The sequence below is a fragment of the Panthera uncia genome, assembly GCF_023721935.1.
Source record: "Panthera uncia isolate 11264 chromosome A1 unlocalized genomic scaffold, Puncia_PCG_1.0 HiC_scaffold_17, whole genome shotgun sequence".
Taxonomy (NCBI): Eukaryota; Metazoa; Chordata; class Mammalia; order Carnivora; family Felidae; genus Panthera; species Panthera uncia.
This window is the reverse complement of record NW_026057577.1, coordinates 122,146,736-122,168,553: the sequence shown is the minus strand read 5'-3', so window position 1 is coordinate 122,168,553 and position 21,818 is coordinate 122,146,736. Positions and strand designations below refer to the sequence as shown.

Sequence of the window (21,818 nt, the reverse complement as noted above, 5' to 3'; positions counted from 1 at the left end):
GACATTTAAGTTGATAGATTATTTAAAGGGAAAAAAAATCCACGGCTCCAGGGACATTGAAAAACTACTCAAATATGACCTTTAGGCATTTTGATAATGTTTACACTAATACTTAAAATTCTTTAGAGCACAGCTGAGCGCTACTGACCATTCGATTCTTCTTCCCTGTGTGTGGGGCTGTCGTGCACGCTCTAGGAAGTTCCACAGAATCCCTGGGCTTCACCCATGTGATCCCAGGAGCACCCTACAGTTCTGGGATCCGAAAATGTCACCAGACATCACCAAGTATCCCCCAGGAGGCAAAATCACCCCTGTTTGAGAACTGTATCCTCATGGTGCTTTACTCAGTGTGTGAAGCCCACCTCGGGGCTACAGGACACGCCGTGCCCCGACTCAAGTTCTTTGCCGCGGACAGTCAAAACTATCTTCCCCAGTCCCCATCTCAAATTTGTGAATGCTGGGCTTTCCTTTTTTTTTAAGGATATTTCTTTCACCCTTCTCTAGATATGTTAAAAATCACATTTAGAATAGTTAGGGAAAAAAAGGATAAAGTGGGTCACCATTATCTGAATTCAACATGCATTCAGAACTCCAGACTTCAGAGGTATCCTTAATTCCTTAATTTCTTAGGTACTCACGAGGAAACAGCTCCAGATAACTGACAAGAATAAATATGAAGCCATCCCCATGGCCTCTTAACACTGCTGGCCACCCACTTTAAACACGCAACACGTGAAATTTTTTAGAAGAGGGTTCCTACAGCGACAAAACTTGCTAGAAACGTTATGCACTCAAGTGTGGAAAGCATCTCAACAGCAGCAATTAACTTACAATTTTCCTTTGTCACCACAAACATGCTCTTCTCTGGGCCCATTCCACCATCTGTATAGGCTCGCAGGACCAGATGGTAACTCGTTTTACCCTGAAGATCGGCAATTCTCAGTGTCTTCTGGGAGAGGTCGGTAATATTCTTAACCTTTATGTCAGAACGACCTATTTTTAAAGCGAAGATTATTATTCCTGATCTCTACACCATTTTAAACACCTGGTCATTCGTCTCTTGTTCTACCCACATCCCTTTCAAGTGACTGGTTGCTGGTCACCGGGAGGACCAAGGCCTGCGGAATCAGCTAAGTTTTGCCAGTTAGTAGTCGTAGAATCTGGACCTGTTAGGTAAACCACTCTGAGCTTGAGTTTCTCTGCCCGTGGAAGTGAAGTTGCCATACATTCCCTAGGACAATCCCAGCGTATAGCCGACAAACAAGAGAAGTCTCTTCTCTTCCTAAGGACATGAGAACACACCACAACCGCAACTTGCTGGGGAGGGGGACGCGGTGCCTGGGGCTGGTCCTGCCTGAGCTGAGAGAGAGGCTCGAGGGAGGAGAGCCCGCCTCGCTAGAGCACTTGCTCCAAACCACCCGGGGTAGAGGCAGCGCACCAGGGTTGCCGGACGAGTCACTGGCGAGGAAGCCTTGAATCATTTCAAAAGAAGTATGAAGAACTGTCTAAACCATTATTTTCAGGTTTGAATCAAAATACCGGAAGACAACAGTTTGCAAAACCGAACTGTGCTAAATGGCTAACGGCCAAAAAGTAGCAGCTCCCTGCCAGCACCTTCCCTTGCCACCGACAATCACCACACAATCTGCCTCTTTGCGGATTTACTTCCGTATTTTGAAAAAAAAACCCTCAGACTGGCAGTGCTTTGATTTACAAATCTGATTTGATTTTGATTTATAAATTTGATGTTGACCTTCCGTATGCACGTCCTACAAAGAAGGTGACGCTTTGGTGTTCTTCACACCCCTTCTCCTTCTCATCCCACGTCATTCACACAAACACATCGAAATGTCTGGGAAATCCAGCGTGTACACCACTAGGATCATAGAAACATGAATTCCTGTTAAGACAAATTGCTTGGTCTGCTCATGTTTCCTTTCTTGTTTTACTGTTGTTGTAACTGCGTGTTTTTGCCCTCATTTGCTTAGTGTACCTATTCCTAATTCTTCCCATATCCTCCTGTGAATATTCAACACAATTTTTCACGTGGCCCAACAAAATCCCAGGGCCACGACCAGCTCCCCCCAAACCCCTATGTCCCCCGGGGTCCCCTCCCCAGGGTGTCTGCTCCAGACACGAGGTTTTCCTAGCTCCCACCCTCCTAGACGGGCCTGCCCCCCTTGCTTCCTCAGGATGATGGGCTCTTCTAGAGCCCCCTGAGGAAAGATGGGGGAGGAAAGATGTGCAGCTCTCCAGGTCTGAGAATGCCTTCGTTCTGCTCTCACATGGGCTGGAAGATTGACAGAGTATAGACGTCTAGGTTGAAAAATTTTCAGTGAGTATCTTGAATTTTCAGTCAGTATCACATAGCTGTGCTATCTTCTGGCATCTGGTATACTGTTGAGAAGTCCGAGGCCGCTCTCATTCCTGATGCCTCACACACAAGCCACTTTTCTCTGTTTCTAGGACTTGTTCTTTATCTATCAGGTGCTCTGGAAATTCATGACGATCTACCTTGGTGTAGATTTTTTTTTTCTATTTATCTGTGTACTTTTACTCTATATAGCCTGGTCTTCTGGAAAATGGTCTTATGCTCCTTCTTTGGTAATTTCCTTCTATTTCCCTCTTCTCTCTCACATGACAGTGAATGTCTCTGATGCTCCAACTTCCTAATCGTTTTACTCCAAAGTTTTCTCCTCTGCATTCATCTAATTTGGGGAAGAATTTCTCTATTTTCAATTTTTCTCTATCTCCTATTTAATTCTTTAAAATTTTCTTAGATCACATTTTTAATTTTGATGAACCCTTACCTATCTTCTGATTGTTCCTTTTTAGAACATCATGCCCTTTCTATAAATACAGAGCATCTCAACCACACAATGATAGTTTTAAATTTGTTTCCCTACACTGAACCTGTTTCCTCTCATTTCTCCCGGTTTCTGTCCTCATGTTAGAATCTTTCTCAACCATCTGGTTACCCCTGGCTGCTAGTCATGGTTAAGAGTGAGCCTCTGGAAGGTCACTGTGAATTGGTGGCACTTACTGGTTGGGGGGCATCGCTCATCACTGGTGGGAAATGACCAGGTCAGTTTCCAGCCTTTCACTGGGACAGCCCCCCAATATCAGCGCGCCTTTTGTGTCATTCCTCAGGAACCATGTACTTTCTCCAAAGAAAGATCCTCTAATCTCGTCCAAGGAAACAGGCCTAGCTGAAGATGTCCCATTAGCTTCCTATTAGAGGAAGGAGAAGGCAGGGTGCTTCAGACACTGCTTCCTGTCATGTTCCCCTCTCTGGAGGCTCTCTGGCTCAGTTTCTCCAAAGAATAAACCCCTTGTCTTCAGGCAGAGGAGAGAGCACTCATGTTCACTACATGAAGTCGGTGCGGGACTTGGGGGTTCTAACTGCTTCTTGCAGACTTTCAATCACCCTCACTGCTCAGCCCATATCTATCCTAACCATCTGTCTCCAACCCTGGCCCCTACAATGAGTGAAATTACTTCTCACTGAAGCCTGAACGTCCACCTGGATTTCATGGAGCTCCGCTTCTCTAGGTCATGTGCCCCACGCCCATCAGCTCCCAAACATCCACATCTGGTGTACTCTCGCCTGTCCAGTTGCCTTTGTTTTCTTCTTTCAGTGACGAATCCACCACCTCTAAATGGAAGTCCATATGCTAGAATTTTAGCTGATCCAAGTGTAAAATTTCTGAGCATTTAAGAAAAGTTTCACTAGACTCTGGATGTTTGTAGAACTTTGTGTTTAGGATTTTTCTCGTTCACAGGCAGTGGAAGGTTCAGGAAATGCAGACCTCAGTGATGTGGGGGAGGTACCCATGGAATGCAGCTGCTCTGGGAAGTAACCTAGCTAATGCCTGGTCAGCGTCTCCATCCAGCACTGTTGTTCTCTACTTGCTGGACAGGCATTAAATAATTAAAATGGTTTCTTTCTGAGGAGAGGTCATTAAGGGAAATGAAAGCTCTCAAACTGAAAAGATGATATGCTTGTGTTATGTGGCTATGAATAGGAATCATCTGACTCCCAACAGAAATATAATTTAGGGAGAAGCCAGAGGTCTGCGCAAACATCTCTGTATTTGTAAATTTGAAAATTCTCTAAGGTCTTTGGACACACGCTTACCAACTGTCGAGGACTGACTGTACTTTTTAGGATCTAATGGATACACATGTCCCCAGTCAAGTCAGTTAAGCTGGCCAGCTCATTAAGGCCCCGGTGAACTGCACGGGTGGCTCTTTGTCACAGAACAGCAGACGCCCCAGAGCCATTCTTTGGGTTCCTGAGCTTTTCTCCTCATTATAATTACAGATGCTATGTAAGATGCTATGTTATGCATCATACAAGACTAGAAAGAGATGGTCTCCCTGTCCTATGGGGCTTATGACCAAGGGCTGCAGAATAATTTAAATGAACGGTGGTACGTGCCTTTTATCACACACTAAAATCCTAAAATTCTCATATTCATACATTTTTCATTTACCTATTTTTCAGACAGTTTTGGAAACAAGTATTAAGTTGCTCAGCAGAATTTCTTTTTCTTTTCTTTTTTTTTTTTTTTTTTTTCTGTGGTTAATGAGAACTTCTAGGAAGTACTGTTCTTGCTATACTCACAATCAGGTAATTTACTTACCTGATTCCAAACCCCTGATCTTAGATGTGTCTCTCTCTCCTTTTTCAAAGTAAAATAAATATCCTCTTAAAAAGCCTCTAAGCTCTTCCACAGGAATATCTTCCCATCTTACTAATATTGAATCTGCAGATGTGTCCTTGACAGTAAAATTTGGGGCAACAATTGGAGCTGTAAAAGGGAAAAAGTGGATAGTTAAGGGAGGATTTACTGATACGGAGCAAGACATCAACATTTCATGAAATTTCTATCCTCAAAAATAACTGCATTTGGACTTAGAACTTTATTCTCTACTGAGTCGTAAAATTTCAGAAATTCTATCACAAGTGTTTTTCCTGTGAAGCTTGTACGCTAATAACTAGACACACAGGTGGAACCCAGGACACACACACCCAGGGAAGCGTCCTGGGCCAAGTCTGTAAGTGGTCACTCCAACAGACGGTCTCGAAGCTAATGGTGTTCACTACATGAACGCGTTTAAGTGCAAATTAAGTATCTTTGACATCGAAATGAAGATCTGGTTTTCTCAATGGTGAAATTGTGAAATATAAACATTAGAGAAATGAAGATGGAGTAATCACGATTTTAAATTCATCAAATGAATTATTTTTCCTTCCTTGAGCTAAGTATCTCCATTTAATCTATTTATAGAATTCACTCTTGCAATTGATTTCCATTTTTTCACATTACCTTGAACTCTAAGAAATCTTACCCACGTAACTTACCCAATTCTTCTATATATCCGATTATAGAACGCAGTAACTGATATCCTTGATTTCTGCACCCATACAGAAAAAAATTGTATCTTACACCCGGTCGAAACTGATCTACAGGGTGAACACAATTAACTTTAATAAGTACATATTACTATGGACATCTATTTTAGAAATATCCAATTTATGCTAACTTATTCTGAAATTTCCAAAGCTAATTTTAAACAGATGTTTTCTTCTTCTAAAACAATACATCTGTATTTTCAAAATTGACAAAGTGAAAAGTGACCAAAGAAAAATTAAACAAATTCGCTTCTGTTGTAATGAACAGTATTATAATATGACATGACCTTGAAGGGAAAGAACAGTGATCAAAACTTGCATTTTGTTTCTTAAAATCAAGCAATGAAGACTTCTCCCCAGGATCTGGTCCAGGGTCAGTTTACTAGCAAGTTGCAGGTCCCCATCAAGCCCCTGGAAGCCCTTCCCTGGCCAGTATTCTCTCTCCCTCCTTGCTCCCAAAAGCAGACACTGACATTTCAGCCCTCCCTTGACGCTGCAGGGTGGAAGGACCTGGCCATAGAGTCAGCCTCTCTTTGTAGCATTACCATTCAGTGCCCTTGAGTTATTAACTTCACAAGACATGCAAGAGAAGCTTCTTAACTTCAGTTAAAAAATCCCTTTTAAAATACCTCCTCACTACCATGCAACGTGAGAAATGTTGGGAATGGGCGGACACAGTATGGCCCATGGCCTAGAGAGGCTGGCAGCATGGTGGGGGGACAGACGAATGGGGTAACCATGACACAATGTGCTAGACCACAGGGGTCTATCATAGGCTGTGGCACCTTCAATGACCAAATGAATTTAAGAATATCACGAAAATCCACCAAGAAGTGACATGTGAACAGGGCCTTAAAGGGCAATCAGGAGCTCACCAGTGGTGGTCTAGGGAGATGATACCGCTTGGGGGGAAATTCTGGTGTGGTGAGAGCACCAGATCTCCAGCTACATGCCCAAGGAAGACCAGTGGGTCTACAAGCTCAAAGGAGAGATGGATCAACCTCTACAATCATTCTGCAACTTTTTTCTTTCGAGACAGGTGTACCTGAGGTTATTATAATCTGCATGCACCCAGCGTTATGTTACAATTATGTGTATCAGTATTCTATAGGGTTCCAGCGCCTTAAGAAGAAAAAGAGCCCGAGTGGGGTTCCATGTTTTGAGGTCATAAGATAGAGAAGATAGTGGAGTGAGTACATAAAGGGGACAAGAGAAGTGCCTCCCAGCAACCATATATAATGGAGACAACTCCTGGCCTCCTGAGGCTTGGAACAGCTCTGAATGTGAACCCTGGTGCTATCCCACACCAGTTTTGTGACGTTGGGCCAAGCCACCTACTTCTCAGAGCCTTTGTTCTCTCAACCACACCGCAGGGCCTTTGCTCACCTGCCTTGGCACGGGAGGCTGGCCCTGTCACCCTACAGGTCACACGCTATCCAAGGAGACCCCTTTCCACACCACCGAGCCTGCCCTAGTCCACCCGGCCATTCTCAAAGCCCAAGCGAGAAGGCTGGAAGAGGGACGAGAGCTCCGGTGGGGTGCGCCAGGACTGTGGGAGGCTCAGGCAGCTCTGTGGGGGGAGGAGCTGGTGTGAGCTGGGCACTCTGATGAGGGAGGTATGCTCTAAGAAAGGATGAAGGGAACCACTGCATATTTCAAGAAGTGGCAAATAATCTCAACCGACTTGGAGTAATCTAGTGGGCGGGACTCATTTTCACCATTTGACAGTGAAAAGGGCAGGCAGGTAGCCCTGGTTCTCTGTGAGATAAGAATCAGCAGCTGCTTGCTCTCCTGAGCCTTGTGCCCATGTGAGGGAGAACCACGGCAACGGAATGACCTCAAGAAGCACCACGACCACTGAGCTACAGGTTCCACAATTCCCGAGGGCAGAGGCACAAAACACTCATCAGCCACTCAGAAGGAACAATGATAGTGGGAAGGGGGCTGTAATTACCAAGGATAGGGCTGGCTTAGCCTGCAGGTTACCACACACCCCTCATGGCTGAACTTGAGACTGCTCATATCTAAAGCAGCTCACCTGGTAGGACTCACGGCTCGTCAACAGTCACTGGGAACGGCCCCCCAAAACATGCACGCACCGCCCCTTGCCACACGGATGCCCCCATGCCCTACGATGCCCCCATGCCCTACACCAGCAGTGATGGCTGCGAGCCCTTTGTTCTCGGCTCTGCCTAACCCCGCAGCCTGCGCCCTGAGCACACGATGAGTGAGACCATACTACTTAGGGTTCCAGTCTTTTTTCTTCAGGAGCATTTGTCCATGGTGTTACATATTTGACACAATCTTTGGCGTTAACATTCCACTTTCTAGATGTACTGTAATTTACTCATTCTCCTATTTGCTGTTTGGGTTTTCAATTTTTATGTTTATAAATACTACTGTGGTGAACATTCTTACATGTTATCCGATGTCACTCTGATTATTTCTTGGAATAAATTCTCAAACAAGTAACTACTAGATCAAAAGAGATGAACCATTTCACACACATATGGCTACAAAACACTTTCCAGAAAAGTCACACCAATTCACAGTGGTGGTGGGGGGGGGGGGGGGGTGGTCACTCATTATACCCAGTCACACCATATACTGCCGTTTAAAAATATATTTTAAGAACTTGCATTAAGAGGCATGAGTTCATCTTACCAGATTCTATTACAGCTTCAGTGCTGTTGGAAGGGACTTTTTTCCAGTCCATGAGGCAGGGCTCGGCCCGAGAGGAGTTACACCACTTAATAACATAGTCACAAGTCATGCTGGGATCGTAATTCCATGTGAGGAGAATTCCATTTCCCATCCCGACAGCCTGCTCTACTTTGAGATCATCTTCAACAAGAAAGAAGTATGTTTTACTTGTATTAAAAACAATAACATACGGTATATCTCATGAAAACGGGCAGGAGTTAGAAAAATTACTTCACTGTAGAGAAATTTTAAAATAGTGCTCAAACTAGATAAATCTCTAGCAAAGTTTAGAAATGTCGCTCTGTTATTTCTGTTGTAGAACAGTAATTACCGGTATATACAGATAAACTCAGAAGCTGGAGAAAGTAATAAAGAGCACCCAGGATAGACGGTGACGCAGCAGGGCTGGGATGTGAAGGCCAGCATCAGGAGGGATGGGGCTGAGGGCGTGAGGGCACTAGACGGGTGCAGCAAGGCAGGGGGCAGGCATGCCGGAGGCAGGTGCAGAGCGCGAGTGGACAGTCCTAACCTCTCCTCTCCTCGTCCACTACGGACATGAGCCCCATGCCAGCAGGCGGAGGCGTGTGCCTGCAACCCCAGCCCGGGGCACACAGTGCAGGAGCACAGTGACACGCGGTGAATGAGTGGATGGAGCAGACCTGCTCTTCCTTTCAGGCCCATGGTGGGAGTCAGGGTGCCGGTGGGCTGCAGGGGTTTCTGGAGAAGGTGTGAAGAATGGGGAATCTGCTAAAATGCAGTGGGATCAAGAGCTGTGGGATGGAACAGCCAGCGTGGGCAAAGGGAGGGGTGAGATGCAGAGGTTGGTGGGAAGGGGGCCGTGCTGAGGTTCTATTTCCCCATCCTGCCAGATCCCAGCCCAGGGATAAGGAAGGCCCAAGGTTGGGGGTGAGGATTGGGTAGGTTAGGCCGAAATTTCCCACAGTAATGGGAGAATAGACATAATTTCTGTAACTGATTTATATTCAAGGGTTTAGTAAAAAAGTCAAAGAAAGGTTTTCTGGGGAAAAAAAAAAAATTGTGCTCATAAGGCAATTACTACCTAACAAAAGATAGCAATTTGGTTTAGAATTCAGAAGACTTTGGATTTAACATGTTTGGGCCCAATGTGATTAAAACCCCACAGTGTAAACTTGCTCTGAGGCCCAAGGCCGCCATCTTGGGAAATCCTCAAGGCACACTGATTTCTTAACTCCCTAGGTGCTGATGCTAGACCACTGTTAGTTCCATAAACTGCCACCTTCCGAAGGACACAGGGAAAAGGCAGGAATATAGTTCTTAAATTAAAAGACAACACAGCTATTGCTTATCATGATAAGGCAATGAAATACAGACTCTACATCAGAAGTGTTGGTGTTCTCTTCTGTGTGTCTCTCTTTCCTTTCCTTTTTGTGCTCACACTGCTACCTGGAGACCTCTCTTTCTGGCGTGTGCTGCTTCCTGGGCTCTGTGTTGCGTGTCTCTGAAATGTATGGCGCCTCCCCTAGTCCTTCCTAATTCCCCTGAATTGTCGACTGAAACAAAGCAAAGAACCAGCTAAGTTACAGGCAGTAAGAAACTGCCTCAATCAAGAGTTGAAAAGATACTCAGAGGACCCCAACCGGACCAACTTTTCTTCCTTTAGGAGTGGGTGGGCACAGATAGGAGACCCCATATTGAGGCAGGACAGCAAAGTGGGGGAGCAGGGAATGACCTCAAAGAGGAATCAACCGGGAAAAGAGGCAGAAGTGGCTATTTAAAATTCCCAAGTCTAGAGCTATCAAGGCGGCCAAGAAAGAATGGACACATCATTGGGAATCCATAGTATTTAAAGAAAGGCAGGGGAGTCTGGGTGGCTCAGTCCGTTAAGCATCCTCTTGATTTTGGCTCAGGTCACAACCTCATGGTTTGCAAGATCGAGCCCCATGTCAGACTCTGCACTAACAATGTGGAGCCCACTTGGGACTCTCCCTCTTCCCCTCTCTCTGCCCCTCTGCCCTCTCTTTCTTGCTCTCAAAAAATAAACTTTAGGGGCGCCTGGGTGGCTCAGTCGGTTAAGCGTCCGACTTCGGCTCAGGTCATGATCTCACGGTCCGTGAGTTCGAGCCCCGCGTCGGGCTCTGTGCTCACAGCTCAGAGCCTGGAGCCTGTTTCAGATTCTGTGTCTTACTCTCTCTCTGACCCTCCCCCATTCATGCTCTGTCTCTCCCTGTCTCAAAAATAAATAAACGTTAAATAAATAAATAAATAAATAAATAAACTTAAAAAAAAAAAAAGGCACTAAGTTAATTTCAAAACTGCCCCAGTTACTTTTTCAAGCTTATATTGGTAATATATATTATTACAATAAAGACATTTGTTGGTAAGATATTACCAACAAAATGGCCACTTAAAATAAAAATTTTGTCCTGGCAGTGTGCAAAATAGCCTAGCTAATACAGCATCAGTTCTCATGGTCTTGGAGAGAGAAATGAAAACGGTACTTGAGTAAGTAGTTGAAACATTTCCTATGAAGAGTAATCTACCACCATAACTCTCCAACATTATGCACTAAAGTAACTGGGTAGAGTAATTATTTTATCCATCAGTAGATGTTTGGAGTCAACACTAATGACTGATGACTGCTGTCTCTCAATGAATTCGGGACATTAATCTGCTTGTTCCTCCTTTTGCATCCGCAGCAACAGGGGACAGGAGAAGAAAGCTGACATTATGAGAGCAAACACCTTTAGGATGCTTCACTCTAATTCCCTGTTCTTATGTACTATGTTATCTTAAGTACTCACCGTTTGGAATTTCCATACTAGCTATTTTAGAAGGTGGCGATGAACCAACAGAATTTTTTGCCACCACGCTGATGATGTAGTCGTTTTTATCAAGTTGTAGTTCTGCCTTATGTTGAGGATCAGGGATCTCAGAAAGGGACTGTGTCTCCTCATCTAGTGAACATGACACATTATAGGAAAGGATTTTCCCATTAGCTTCGTTAATGGGCAAAGGCTATGAAAAACAGAAAAATAAATTCTGTCAAGAAACCTGCAAAAAATGGCTATGTGATGAGGCACGCCCATCCATCAAGTCTAAACCAGGTACTGCATTAATCACAACAAGGTAACAGTGGAATAGATGAAGTTGTTAACAGTATAAAACACAGATTTAAAAGGCACGAGACCAGGATAAATCAGGAAGGTGATACTGAAGAAAAACTATACTTACCGTAAGCAGTAAGAACACACAGAAATTTAAAAATTAAGTAAATACAAAACAGCATTTAGCCTCATTTTTCAGACACAAACAAAAAAAGTAGTAGGAATGACTGCTCTACCCAGCAAAATGTAAAAAATTATGGCATGAGGGACCCCTGGCTGGCTCAGTCAGTGGAGCATGTGACTCCTGACCTCAGGGTTGTGCGTGTAGAGATAAATAAAACCTAAAAAAATTACTACATCATAGTTGTATGTAAAAAAAAAAAAATTTAATGTTTATTTTTGAGAGAGAGAGTGAAAGCTGGGGAGGGGCAGAGAGAGGGAGACACAGCATCTGAAGCAGGCTCCAGGCTCCAAGCTGTCAGCACAGAGCCCGACGCGGGGCTCAAACTCACAAACTGTGAGATCATGACCTGAACTGAAGTTGGACGCTTAACCGACTGAGCCACCCAGGCGCCCCTGTGGCATCACAGTTTTTAAAAAATATTTACTGTTTTAAAAAACCAGTATACACGCACCACACAAAAAAATTGGAAAATAAAAAAAAAGAAAAAAAAAAAAAAAAAAAAAAAACTATAAAATGTTCCCATGTCTATCTCTTAAATACTTTTGCATTTTGATACTTTCTTCAAGTTGTTTTTCTAAGATGTATATTTTTTAACATTGTTTTAATCATTCTATACAATTTATCTTTTTTTGCCTTTCTATAATATACTTGTCTATAATATACACGCTTTAACGGCTTTATATTTTATGTAGTATTTTTACTAGCTGACCTGAATATTCCTTAAATAAATGAAATTTAAGTAGTTTCCAATTTTTCACAATACTAAGATAATACTTGGTGCACCTTTCAGTGCCACTTTTCATTTTCATAGTTAGGATTAATTCTTTAGTGTGGATTTCTAAAGTAGACTTACTGGGCATGAGGAAACATTCAAACTTCTTTATTTATGGAGCTAAACTGCTTTTCAAAACCACTGCTCCAATTTATATGATGACGCATGGAAGCCTCTAATCCAGACAGACCTTGGTATCAATGTTCTGCTGAAGGGGCGCCTGGGTGGCTCAGTCAGTTAAGCGTCCAACCCTTGATCTTGGCTCAGGTCATGATCTCGTGCTTTTGTGAGTTCAAGCCCAACGTCAAGCTCTATGCTGACAGCACGGAACCTGCCTGGGATTCTCGCTCTCCTCTCTCTGTGCCCTCCCCCCCACTTAGACTATGTCTCTCTCTCTATCTCTCTCATTAAAAACAGAAACAACTCTGCTGAAAACACTGCTCCACAGGTCCCCAGTGACTCTCCGATGACCTGTTCTACCGTACCCATTATCATCCCAAGATTTGTGGGCTTCATCAGATGATGCTGAGTGCTCACTCTTTCACAGAACCCCCTCTCTCGGCTTCTGCTATATTATTTTCATCTGGTCTTCCTGCCCATCTACCCTTCCCACTCTCCTCTGCTGGATCCTCTTCCTTTGCTGGTCCTTTTATGCTGTTTTCATGTAGGGGTCCATCCTTGGCCTCTCTGCACCCTGCATGCTCTCCCTGAGTGATCCCAGTTACATGCTACTCAAAGCTGTGTCTTAGCTCCGATTTCTGCCCCGAACTCCAGAGCCTTACATCAAACCACCACCTATTAGACTCTACTTGGATATCCCACTGGCACAGATTTTTAAAAACAGATTTAAAAAATTCAACCCCAAACAACTTAATTTTCCACCCAAATATGCTCGTCCTTGACAAATGGCAGAACCATCAACCTAGTCACCAAAGTTACAATCACTTCAGTATTTTTAAGCTTCGGTTAAGCATTTGTCTAGTTTGAACAACATTACAGATTTTCTCTATACCTGAAGTAACGGTTCTGTAGTACCAGGCTGATGTGTGGAATGGACAGAGCAAGCTCCTATTCTGTCTTCTGATTCCAAAAATCCATGTGTTATATTGTTCTCAGATAGAGGACATATCGGATACTAAACTGTTAAGAACAGATACTACACTTGATCTTAGCCAAAAGGCTGAGAAGTGATATACTGAAGTGACTGTATCATCGTTACTATATTATCATGAAATGTGACAGACAGTTGTTGGGTAGCCAGTGGATTTTCTAATCAAGAGTAAGGGGGGGGGGCACCTGGGTGGCTCAGTGGTTGGGCATCCAACTCTTGATTTTGGCTCAGGTCATGATCTCACAGTTCAGGAGATCAAGCCCTGTGTCTCGCTCTGCACTGACAGTGGGGAGCCTGTTTGGGATCCTCTCTCTCCCTTCCCCTTCTCTCTCTCAAAAATAAACAAACATTAAAAAAAAAATGAGTAAGAGGGGTCATATACAGCCCATCACAAAGCAACAGAACTTAGAGTGAACTTGCACAAAGACTTACTTCACTCAAAGTTGTACTGACATCAAATTTTTGCAAAAATAGTTTTACTTTCAACAACAGAATTCCCTATTTAAAGAAATCCAAATATGACTGTTCTTATAATATCTGATGTGGAAAACAATGGTTTTTGATGTCTGCAAATCAGATAAAGAGTATAGCAACAAAAACAGTTGCTCTAGTAAAGAAAAACTGTGGAAACATAATGCAATTTACACTGTATCTAAAATTTTTACAAAACTTTACAGCTTAATTTTCCACCCAAATGCAAAAATTTTAAGTGGCATATAATAATGCAATTTACTTAAGGGAAACAAAGTACACACGAAATATGTAACAAGTTTCCTATGTGTTCAAGATAAAAAACGTAACACCAACACAACTGAGATTCTAACTTGTGGCTTCTTGAGGTGTTTCTGGCTGAAGTGACAGACATGGATGGAATTTACGAAATCCTCAGGTCCTTTCCAGTCCTCATGAAATCAAAGTAAAGAACGCCCTGATCCGACAGAGAAGACCCTCACCACACTGGCCGTGGTGATTCAGTAGTGATGAGGGGCCTGGGGGGGTTTAGTACCAGGTTAGATTCTCAGCAGTGCTGCAAAGAGCCAGTCTGGGAAATCCAGTCTCCTGGAGAACCCAAGTACCACACGCAAGTTTAGCATAATATAATCATTTAAATATCTAAGGAAAAAAAATTGGACATTTACCTTCCAATAGATTATTAAGTTTTTTCCATCAGAACTCCACTCTCTCCAAGTATCTGGTCCCTTTGAAGGAACTAGGAAAGAGATTTAAAAGTTAGCATTCGAAGACATGTATGGCATGTCAGTTGAGACTACCGATAATTGAGACAGTGGCGCTTGAGATTCTTTTCTAGGTTTTTGGAATTCTCCATAAAAATGGGAAGCAGTTCAGTGGCTTCCACTTAGAAGTGAAGGGATGAAACAGCCGAGCTCTCAACGTCTGCAAGACATAAGGCCCCTTCGAGTGGATTAAAATCACCCTTCAGGCCCTACCTGAGGCTCGTGCTGCTCTGGCTCACATCTTCCCACCTCCTCCTGCTCAGGTGGGCTCTGGCCGAGCACGGGCTTCCTGGTGTCCCGCTCCTCCAACGTGTTGAGGACACCTGCCTCAGGCTTCCTGAGCTCTCTGTGACCTCTCTTCCTGTGCGCAGAAGCTCTCCTGCCCTGGCTCCCCGTGTAGCTTGCTACCTCGCCTGCTCTAGATCTCAGCTCCAATGTTACCTTAATAGTGAGGTCTTTTCCAGCTACCCTATTTAAGACTGCAACCCCTCCTCCCCCTGTCACTTTCTTTCCCTAGTCCCCTTTCTCGGCTTTATTTTTCTCCCAACATACTATTTTTAAAATTTTACTTCTAATCCTCTAGCCTATAAACTCCATGGGCAGAGACTGTTTCATCCACTGCTATATCCCTGGTGACTAGAATAGTCCCTGACACATGGCAGGTACTCAGTAAGTATTTGTTAAGTGAATTAATGCTGTCATCTTAATGAGGTGTGAATCAAGTGTTTCCTCTTGGCAACAGCAGCTCGTCAACCGAAAGCAAAGGCTCCTGTGGTAGCCAGTCTACAAATGACCAATGACATTGGTCACGCCTCCTGATATGCCTGCCTGTGTGGTCCACTCCTACACTGTATCAGCATCAGCCTGTGTGACACAGAGTGCAACAGACATGATGGCTCCTCCCTTCTGAGGCGAGGTCACAGAAGGCATCGTGGAGGCGCCATGGTCTCTCTCTCCTCACTAAGTCTGGGGGGAGCTAGCTGCCATGTTATGAGGCCACTCAGCAGCACTACGGAGAGGTCTGTGTGGTGAGGACCAGCCACTGAGCGAGCCATCTTTCAAGCAGATTCTCTAGTCCTAGGCAAGCCTGCAGCCCCCACCCACGTCCACACTGTGGCCTCACAAGAGACTCGAAGCCAGAGATACTCGACTAAGCTGCTTCTGAGTTTCTGACCTAAACTCATCGTGAGAGAATAAATGTTTACTGTTTTAAGCCCCTGAATTTTAGGGTAATTTGTCAGGCAGCAATGAATAACTAACACTCTCCGTCTCTGGATTCATGCATGGGATTCCATTTTGATGATCCAAACCACCCGGACACAATATTGCAAAGCCCCTCTCATCTTTCTAACCTTCCTTCCTGTGGAGAGGCAAAGTCTGGATCAATACCTATCAGTTTGTGTTTTACTGTTCATTAAATTTTTGGAAGACGTTTTACACCACCCCCCCCCCAAGTTATCTAGTTTAAATAAAGCTTTTGCTATCTTTTACTGAATGACTCCTGAAAATTATACCTATTTTTAAGTTTCTTGTTTTTGATTTTCAAAGCTGACATGTGATTAGTCAAGGATAGAATCTCCTTCTGTCTTTGGAAATTATCATACTCAGAAAACCAGTCAACTAATTTTGCACCTATTCTGACCTATTTGGTGTACTGCAGAAAGAGTAGTTCAAGACCCGTGGCCCCATCCATTTCTCAGGCCTAGGTCGCAAATAAAAATTCCAACAAATTCTCTTTACCAAGAATTGTCTTCAGCAAACAGAACTGAACAGAATTAAAACAGAATTAAAATTCTAGGAAAAGGAGGAAAAGACTGTGAGCAAAATCACCCCGTAATCTTAGCACAGTTTCCAGTCTGTTTCCTCTGCACCATTTTAGGACAGCTGCAATCATCCGGCAGACAGACCTAGAGTTTCCCACACAACACGGGCCAAGTAACTGTCCACACTATCCCAAACCTTAGAGCCACCATTTAAAATGTCTGGATGACATTTTACGAGCAGATACTATACAATTACACAATTCAAGTGTTCTCCTTTTACTCATTTGGTGACATTAAAAAAAAAAAAAAACAGTTGTAAAATTTCAGGATCCCTAGTGATATTTAGCCATAAATCATTTAGTTAACTTACTGGCTTCTGTGGTTAAATATTTTTTTTCATTGCTCCATTTGCTCCATTTCCAGAAAGTTTCAGCAGAACAGCGAATCCGGAAAGTATATACAGTATATGGGTTTAACTGGTCCACAGCTACAAGATAACTTGAATTTTCTACTCCTCTGATCGTGACATTGCGCTATTAGAGAGCAAATAAATATGCAAATGTATGTATAAGTAATGTCATGTGTTTAAAAACACACATTTATACACACATACTTTTTTTTGATAAGAAAGCTGCCCAAATTTGTAACATAAATTGACTAAATGTCCACCTGAGTTTGCCTTTACAGCACTAAAGTTAGTTCAGCCACCAAAACATTTTAATTTTTACGTAACTACCAAATCGGTAAAATTATGTTCTGCAACAACAACCAAACAACTTCGGTGTCATTTTAATCCAAATACTGGATCTAAGTAATAATGATCAATTAAATTATGCAGCAAAGATGATATAAATTTTGATCGTCGGTCAATGGCTAATGGTAATACAGTAAGCCTTAATATATGGTAAGCCTCAGATTTACTAATCTGAGATGACCTTGAGGATTTAAGTACATTAGTCAGGTATATCTGGAAGCTTCGAGGCAGGCATCGTCTTGTGCATTTTTTAATACAGCACTTAGAACCTCTAGTTTGGTGTTAAACATGCGGAATATTCAACAAATTCTTATTTAAATTACATAAAAAATGAAACAGTTTAAACAAATTTGGGGATGTGCATGCCTCAGGAAGTCCTCCGAACTCCCAATTACAAAGCTTCTGGGGTTATATTTTGGCATCTGAGTTTTGTAGCAACCATCAATAAGCTTCCAATGAATATTTTCATTACAGTCTCTTTTATTTGGGACTTAGCACAAATTACAAGACGGTACAGTATAAAAGTCAACCTTAAGTATCTAAACGGTGTTAAAAAGTCATGCTCTCACTTACTCACTTGTTCCTACTGCTGCACTTGGCAGTCTGAAACCTTCTCTCTGGTGCTTATTATTAGTCCATTAATTCATGCTGGCGGCTATGGCAAAAAACTACTCATTCATTCACAAATTTACTGGGCGCTAGCTATGTGCAAGATGCTATACGAGACCTGGAAACAACCTAATAAAAGTACAACTCATGTTCTAATAATATCCAGTATTATAACTGTGTTCAAGTACTAAATAAAAAGCCGTTATTACATTGATGTATGGTGCCTTAGTTCTTAGTAAATCTCTATAATAAATAACCTGAGAGCCTATGCATATCAATTTACACAATTCTTTATTTATTTATTTTGAGACTCTCTCAAAGATAAAGAGAGAAAGATAAAGAGAGGCAGAGGGGCAGGGGGAGAGAGAATCTCAAGCAGGCCCCATGCTGTCAGTGCAGAGCCCAATGCAGAGCTTGATCCCATGAACCGTGAGATCATGACCTGACCTAAAATCAAAAGTGGACGCCTAACTGACAGAGCCATCCAGGCGCCCCTCAATTTACTCAATTCTTTTTGAAAACTAAGTATTTTATCTAAAGTAACCTCAAAGCAAGTCTACAGAAGAATCTTACTCACCAATTCTTGTACTGAGTTCGTTTTGTTAATTTCAATTTGACATAAAAGTTTAATCTTTGCAAAGTTGCCCGGTAAATGCCAGGAAAGTATAACAGCTGTTGAATTGATATCCTTCACTTTGATTGAAGTAGGAATACGAGGATAAACTGTAAATACAATTTGTAGAGATCATCCTAAAAGCTCTTTTCTAACATGACAAATGACAATCAAAAAACCCCGAAAAACGAAAGAGGTATCATTAGTACTGATCAACAATATTCCACTCAGTATCCATGGAACACAAAAGCTCACTTTTACTGCTGATATCATGCCCACAGTTTTCATGGACCAACCACACTCAAGGTTCCTATACTGCCATCAGGAATACTACAAGGTCGTAGGAGCATAATCTCTACCTTTAAGGAACCTCTAACTTACTGGGGGACTGACAAACAAAAAGAAAAGTAACAAGAGTACATATGCTGAGTTTGAAATGTGTGGCAGAGATATTAACAGCTACCGGAGTTTAGACGTCGGTGTGGTAGGGAAAGTCTTAGAGTGAAGATGGGTCTTAAGAGGAGCTTTGAAGGGAGAATCTGAGCAAAATGGCAGAACGGATGCAGAAAAGCATTTCAGGTTGGGCTCTGAGCAAGAACAAAGGCGCAGTGATGCTGATGACAGTGCGCGTGCCATGTGAGTGGAAGGAAAGCAACATGGGAAAATAAAGTTGAAAGGCAGAGGGCAGGGAAATACACACAAACACCACCACTCAAGTATAAAATGTAGCTGTTTGGACCTTACGAAAACCCGGGAAATAACAAAAATGATGAGAAGGAATAGCTGATGAAGTGTACTTATGTTTACAAACAAGGCAACACGGTCATCTACTAATCACTTGCCAGTCTGTTTTTTAATGGCATTTGGTTTAAGCCTTTCTCAGTGACCGAGTCTCTAAGAGAAGGCCTCTATGTCACCGTTCTGTGCTGCAGAGGCTGGTATGGACCCGATGCAGCAGAATGCCCACAGGAATGAATGCTAAGAAGATGGACCATATTTAAGTTCTATTTGGAGCTATGTATTAACAGGGCTGCTAAAAATTCCAGAATCATCGGCAATAAAAAGGAACAAACTACTTACTGATACATACAGCAACCTGGATGGATCTCAAGGATACTGCCCTTAGTAAAAAATGCCAATCTCCAAAGGTTATACACTGTATGATTCCATTTATATAACATTTTCAACATAACAAAGCACTGAGAGGAATAACAGATTGGATATTGCCTAGGGAGCGGGATGCAAGAGCAGGTGTGGAGGGGTGGTAGAGGGGTGGGTGGAAGGGTGGGGGTGGGGGTGGGAGAGGGATGGGGGTGGGGGAGGGGGTTTGCCAACGGGGCAACAAGAAAAAGTTCCTTTGTGGAGACAGAACAGTTCTATATTGATTGTGTTGATGGTTCTGTGAACCTATACATGGATCCAACTGCACAGAAGTGCGCGCGTGCGCGCACGCACACACACACACCTCTAAGTGCACGTAGAAACTTGAGAAAACTGGGCAAAGTCAGCGGTCCAGCTCACTGGCCTGGTTTACAGTAGTGTACCAGTGTCAACTACCTTATTTGGAAATTATACTATATAGTTACTAAGACGTCAAAAATGGTGAAAGCTGGGTGAAGAGGTCACGGGGCTGTAATTTATATCTTTGCAACCACCTGTGAGTCTGTAATTAAAATAAAAAGCTTTTAAAACTGGCGCAAAACATTTTTCAGGAATCAAAACCTATTAGATAAAACCACTTAAAGTTTCTGTGAAAATGACTAATTCAAATTTTTGTCTGAATTCAATAAAATGGTGAAACGTAATTATACATTTTAAGGATTCTCAAATAAAATCTATAAAATTTATAAAACTAATTTATAACAATTTATAAAACTAGAAAGAAAATAGTAAAAAGTAGTCCCTGGAAGCACTCCTCATTAATCTCAAGACACTCCAGCACTTCTACAATTATTTTTAAGACACTGGTTTATGAAGCAGCTTACCTTTCTCAGTTATGTTAACTAAAATAGTTGATTCTGACCGACCCAGAGGATTGCGAGCATTCAAAGTAAAATTATATATTTCTTGATTTGGACGCATTTGAAAGAATAACTGGTAGCTTTCATTGGTTGGTGCTTCAACTCTTTTAAATTTAACATATTTTCCTGAGAAACTATGAATTAAGAGAGCAACAAGATTAAAATAATTTCAAAATGGCAAGAGAGAGAAACACTGCAGGAAAAAATAAGTGGGTAACATTTCTAATAATTAATCTTTTTAAAACGTTTATATCTCTAATTATAGATGTTACTACAGACTCTGGGAAGAAAACGTAGAGGATACAGAAAATAGATGAAAATAATCGGCCAGAAGCCTACTACCCAGAAACAGCCTCTGTTCGTATTTGAGGGTTCTTCCAGGATTTTTTAAAGAGCATGCAAATATAGTCTGTGTGCATGTAATATGCATATCCAATTTCATACAGCATACTGGATTTTCTATCTTGCTCATAACATAAATGAGAGCATTCCCTATGTCACTTAATACCCCTCCAACGTACTCCTCACTGTCTGACATTTTTCCCTCACCAGTGATCTTTACCTTTCAAATAAAGTGTAACTTGTATTGCGTGGGCCCACCAGTGCTGTCGGTCTTCCGGGATTCCAAGTACATATAATCTCTTTTAAATCGTATGTCTCACAATTCAGTTTTTGAGGAATATCAGGTGGATCTAATGGGAAGAAAAATGTAGTTACAGGTGATATACAATTTCCCTGAAAACATGTTTCACAAATGTTAATTATGTTTTGTACAATTTCTTTTAAAAATGAAAATAACTTTGTGTTTACACTTTACCTTTGGAACAATGCAGGAATTTCTGTAGCATGTTTCGGAGTTGATTTTACATTAGAAATGATGGATTAAAATATGCTGATGAATGACTACTAGCTCATTTGGAAGCTCCCCAACAACGACCCCCCCCCCCACCCGCCTCAAAATCTACCAAATCTCTCAGAGGAACCTGGATCCAACAAGTCAGAAAAATTTACAGGTTAAAAGTATCAATATCTATCATTTATAACTGTGATTTGAAAAGAAATTCCAATTCAAATTAAAAGTCAACACGGGTCGGGTCGTGTTACAAGTTTCAAAGTCCTTAAAGAAGTTGCAAGGACTATTACTTATAAAGTATCTCTTGGTGAAATGCTGCATCTTCCTATAATTCAGAAGTGACTACTGCTCTTTGGTTTTTGTTCTTTATTGAAATGATTCCCTCTCATTTTGCAGGGACAAAACTAGAAAAAAAAAAGAATGTGTGTGTGTGTGTGTGTGTGTGTGTGTGTGTGTGTGTGTCAGACCTTTAAAGTAATAATGGAAAATTCTGCGTTGGACACTAATTATACAAATTGGTTATTTCCAGGGTCACCTGGGTGGCTCGGTTGGTTGAGCGTCCAACTCTTGATTTCAGCTCAGGTCACGATCCCAGGGTCATGGGATCAATCCCTGAGTCTGTTTAGATTCTCTCTCTCTCCCTCTGCTCCTCTTTTTCTCTCTCTCTCTCTCTCTCAAAAAAAAAAAAAAAAAAA

General features: G+C 42.2%; 1 protein-coding gene and 1 non-coding gene across 2 annotated transcripts in view; both read right to left on the bottom strand.

The window, feature by feature from the left end:
• Nucleotides 1–21,818, bottom strand: part of LIFR (LIF receptor subunit alpha) — a 78,553-nt gene that overhangs the window by 9,719 nt on the left and 47,016 nt on the right. Inside the window, exons 8-17 of the mRNA XM_049648135.1 lie at nt 20,833–20,962; nt 20,235–20,404; nt 18,214–18,359; nt 16,644–16,806; nt 14,415–14,485; nt 10,906–11,119; nt 8,084–8,263; nt 5,369–5,470; nt 4,647–4,814; nt 832–993 (exon numbers count right to left, since the gene is read on the bottom strand). Coding sequence (XP_049504092.1) covers nt 832–993; nt 4,647–4,814; nt 5,369–5,470; nt 8,084–8,263; nt 10,906–11,119; nt 14,415–14,485; nt 16,644–16,806; nt 18,214–18,359; nt 20,235–20,404; nt 20,833–20,962 — 1,506 coding nt within the window. The remainder of the gene's footprint in view (nt 1–831; nt 994–4,646; nt 4,815–5,368; nt 5,471–8,083; nt 8,264–10,905; nt 11,120–14,414; nt 14,486–16,643; nt 16,807–18,213; nt 18,360–20,234; nt 20,405–20,832; nt 20,963–21,818) is intronic.
• Nucleotides 13,161–13,356, bottom strand: LOC125935911 (U2 spliceosomal RNA). The gene has a single exon (XR_007461889.1). It is a non-coding gene; the product is annotated as a U2 spliceosomal RNA (small nuclear RNA).